Consider the following 4,383-nt stretch of genomic DNA (forward strand, 5'->3'; position numbering starts at 1 on the left):
TATCATGTATGTGTATGAGTATATATATATATATGTGTGTGTACATATATGAATATATATATATATATGTATACATGTATAAATGTACACACACACACATACAAACATGTATACACAGACACACACATACAAACAAACATCTCCTTCCCGATCCCCCCCCCCCTGCTCGAGATTGATAAAATAGTTCCACTCAGGCACCCGGGGTCCATGTCATCGACTCGCCCCTCTACCGAAATTTTCTTTCCTTGTTCCAAAATTAGAAAGAATTATTCCTGCTGTCTTAACCTCCTTCCAGCAACCACCATATTAACCCAATAACAAATAGATTGGCAACTTTACTGGCAACTTTATTTGTTATCAACAGCAGTGGTTCTCTCCCGGGGTTCATCGGACCCTTGAGGGTACATATAAGATTTTGCGGTTAAAATTTATGTACAATAAACTGGAGAAGAATTCTGGTTTAAGTACCCCCATATAACACCTCGTAACTATTTAATTTTTTTTATTTTGGGGAATTTTCAGAAACATTTTGCGACTTATATCTTAAGCCTAGTACTTATTTCATCGGTCTCTTTTGCCGAACTGCTAGTTTACGGGGATGTAAACACACCAGCACCGGTTGTCAAGCGGTGATGGGGGGACGAACAGACACAAAAACACACACGCATGAATATATACCTGGGTGTACGACGGGCTTTTAATTTCCGTTTGCCCGACTCTATAGTAGAAGATTGTCCAAGATGCCGCGCAGGGGGACTGAATCCGGAACCATGTGGTTGGGAAGTAAGTTTCTTACTACACAGCTACGCCTGCGCCTATAAATTGCTTTAAAAAAATTGTGTGTGATTTGAGGGCGATTTGGCTATTGTTTTTAGCATATCTCACGACCACCTGATATCTTCTTCGTTTCTTTATCACTCTGACATGCATTGACGTTTCTTAATATTTCTCTCCCCATAAACACATTTAATAGAATGATGATGGTCCATTGCTGAGATTTAAGCAAAAAAATTCAGAATGCCCGCATTTTAAACTCTGATTAAAAACATAAAACATTCATGGAGATGGAGGAGTTAAGAATTATTTTTTTAATTTGTCCTAATCGCATGAATTCCCGTGTGTAGAACACACATTCGCCAAAAATTTCTGAAAATTCCAAAAACTAAAAATGTTATGAGAGGTTATATATGGGGGTGATGAAACCAGAATTTCCGCCAAAATTGGTTATATTTCTAGAGTACACAAAACATTTTAACAATTCTTTTGAAATGTAATTTCTAATAATATTTTATAAAAATTTAAAGGCTTTTTTAAATCGAATTACTATGAAGATCAACTCGAGTAGAATAGGAATCAACGGGGTCCACTGATAATTTTTTAAAATGGCTGAGAACCACTGATCAACAAGTTATAACCTTAGAATTTGAACTATGCTTTGTTATTAGATATTGCATTTGGTATGATACACAGTTGTCTATTTTAATTAGTTTGTTGTTTCAATTTTTTTCCTATATCATATTTTATATCTTTATGTGTTTTCTTATAGAATATTCTTTAAAACTGAATATTTTCTCTTATTTTTATAGGTTTGCTGTTAAAGTATCGAAGCGAATATGTTAAATTGGTGGTCGTTGGTGTTTATGGTGTTATTAGCTGTATCGAACTGTCAAGATCTCACGTATACAGTAATGGAAGGTGAAAAACCAGGAACTTACCTTGGAAATATAGCTTTTGATACGAGTCTCATGAAAAATGTTCAGACAGAGGAAATGAATCTGAGATTTATTCTACTAAAACCAGCACATTCCACTGAACATCAACAATTGTTTAAGGTTAATGAAAAGACTGGTAAATTCTACACAGCACAAGTGATTGATGCGGAAGCAGTTTGTACACAAGGGTCAGAATGTTTCCAAATGGTTGATGTCATTGTTCAGGATGGGGAAGCTCTCTTGAAAATATTGAAAATTAAAATTATCATCGAAGATATCAACGATAACAAACCGATATTTCCTCGTAGAAATATAAATTTATATTTTTCTGAGGGTGGGAGCGGAATGAGAAAATCAATTCCAAATGCTGTCGACCAAGATATTAGTGAAAAAAATTCAAAGATAAGTTATCATCTTCAATCAAAGAATAATGAAACATTTTCATTGATTGTCACAGAGCGAATTGATGGAACATCAAAATTAAGCATCAACGTCAACAAAAAACTTGACCGTGAAGTACGAAGTAGTTACGTTTTAGAAATCATTGCACAAGATGGCGGCCAACCGCCTTTACAGACACAATTGAATGTCAATATTTCAGTGACAGATGTAAATGATAATGCACCTGTATTCATGCAAGATGTCTATAATGTGACAATCAAAAATGAGTTAAATGAACAGGCACCCATAATCACGGTGTCTGCAACTGATGCAGATAAAGACGAAAATGGCAAAGTGTCTTATCGATTTAGTTCAAGAACATCAGAAATAACGCTTTCTCATTTTCAATTGAATGAAACTACTGGAGAAATATTTTTCCGTCGGATATTTTCTTCAAGTGAAAAATATATGCATTTGTTTATCGAAGCTTATGATGGGGCCAACCCGCCTTTAAGTGTTATAGGAATGGTACAAGTTAATATACAATACACAACGAACAATCCACCAGAAATAAGGATTAATTTTGTATCTTCTGTAACACCAAACACTGCAATAGTCAGCGAGGCTATAAGTGAAGGCAGTTTTATTGCTTACGTTCAAGTTTTTGACCATGATGTGGGAAATAACGGACAAGTCAGTTGTAATTTAAGACACGATCATTTCCAACTTCAGAGCCTCGGGAAAACAGGATATAAAGTTATCGTAAAGAAAAAAATTGATAGGGAAAAAAAAGATAACTTTAACGTCACTGTCACATGTCAAGATAAAGGAACCCCAGCCTTGTTCACGGATTATTCCTTCTTAATTGAAGTATCAGATATCAACGATAATGCACCATTATTTGAAAAGTCCTCATACGCCGCTTCTTTCTTTGAAAATAACGTTATAGGTTTATCAATTGTGAAGGTGTCGGCATATGATAAGGACAAAAGGGAAAATGCTCAAATTACTTACTTCCTTCAATCTGATTTACCATTTAGCATTGGTAAACTGTCGGGTATTATAAGAGCAAAAACTTCTTTCGATCGAGAAGTGAGCTCTTTTCTAACTTTCCCTGTATTTGCTAAAGATCAGGGAAATCCATCATTAACTGGCAGCACTACACTTACGGTATCTATCCTTGATGTTAATGATATGTCGCCTAAATTCACACAGCCAACATTCGAATTTTCAACTTACGAAAACCAACAACCAAATTTTCCTGTTGGGCTTATAAATGCTACCGATGCCGATCAAGGTTTAAATAGTCAGCTTACTTATTCATTGATCAGGAACAAAGGCAGCTTTATTCCTTTTCAAATTTCTAACGATGGATTTCTGTCAGTTGTTCAAGTTCTAGATCGCGAACTCCAGCCAGAATATCGCTTCAAAGTTTTAGTCAACGACAAAGGTTCACCAAGTTTAAACAATAGCGTTAATGTCCGCGTAAAAGTCATTGACGAAAACGATAACTCACCGGAGTTCGTATTCCCGAGTGGAAATAATTTTAGCATGACTGTCTATTATCAACGTTATACCAATAAAGAAATCAGCATTGTGCAGGCGCATGACAATGATGTTGGCAAAAATGCCGTTCTTCGATACAACATCATTGGAGGAAATGAGAAAAAGTTATTTGACATTGATAAAATCAAAGGATCCATATATTTTGCACGTGCTGCAACAGTACAAGACTCCGGTTTGTACAAATTACAACTTGTAGTATTCGATTCTGGTGAGCCTATGAATTCAGCCGAGTCTAATCTTTCATTGAGCATTATTGTAAACAATGATACTGCATCAATCAACAAAGGTTTTGAACATCACACGGGCATCATGCTACAGCACAATCTCCTAATTGTTATTGTGTTAACGGTTATTACGGTATCAGTGGCTGTTATCGTCATAACCACTATTTGTGTCATTCGACGAAATGACATTCGAAATGCGACGACGAATACACAAGTTTCGAATAACAGCGACCATTCCCAGACTTTATCAAAACAGTTTACTTTCAATTCGGATCCCTCTTTGAGGGTACCAAAGGGCAATGGTCGACGAAATCGGTGTGGATATAACTATTCTACGGTGCCAGAGGATCTTGGTCTTGGATGTAACACTTCAGCTATTTCAGAAAACTCTAATCACTCAACGGGAGTCAATAAAGCACAGGTAAGACTTCAAAACACGCACGCACGCACACACACACACACACACACACACACACACACACACACACACACACACACAC

General features: G+C 36.2%; 1 protein-coding gene across 2 annotated transcripts in view; it reads left to right on the forward strand.

The window, feature by feature from the left end:
* Positions 1 to 1,591: 1,591 nt before the first annotated feature.
* Positions 1,592 to 4,383, forward strand: part of LOC106879532 (protocadherin-11 X-linked) — a 28,404-nt gene continuing 25,612 nt past the window's right edge. For both annotated transcript variants that reach the window (XM_014929161.2, XM_014929162.2), the window contains exon 1: positions 1,592 to 4,304. In XM_014929161.2, the coding sequence (XP_014784647.1) occupies positions 1,614 to 4,304 (2,691 nt within the window). In that variant the 5' untranslated portion in view covers positions 1,592 to 1,613. The remainder of the gene's footprint in view (positions 4,305 to 4,383) is intronic.

Source organism: Octopus bimaculoides, chromosome 20, assembly GCF_001194135.2.
Source record: "Octopus bimaculoides isolate UCB-OBI-ISO-001 chromosome 20, ASM119413v2, whole genome shotgun sequence".
Lineage (NCBI taxonomy): Eukaryota > Metazoa > Mollusca > Cephalopoda > Octopoda > Octopodidae > Octopus > Octopus bimaculoides.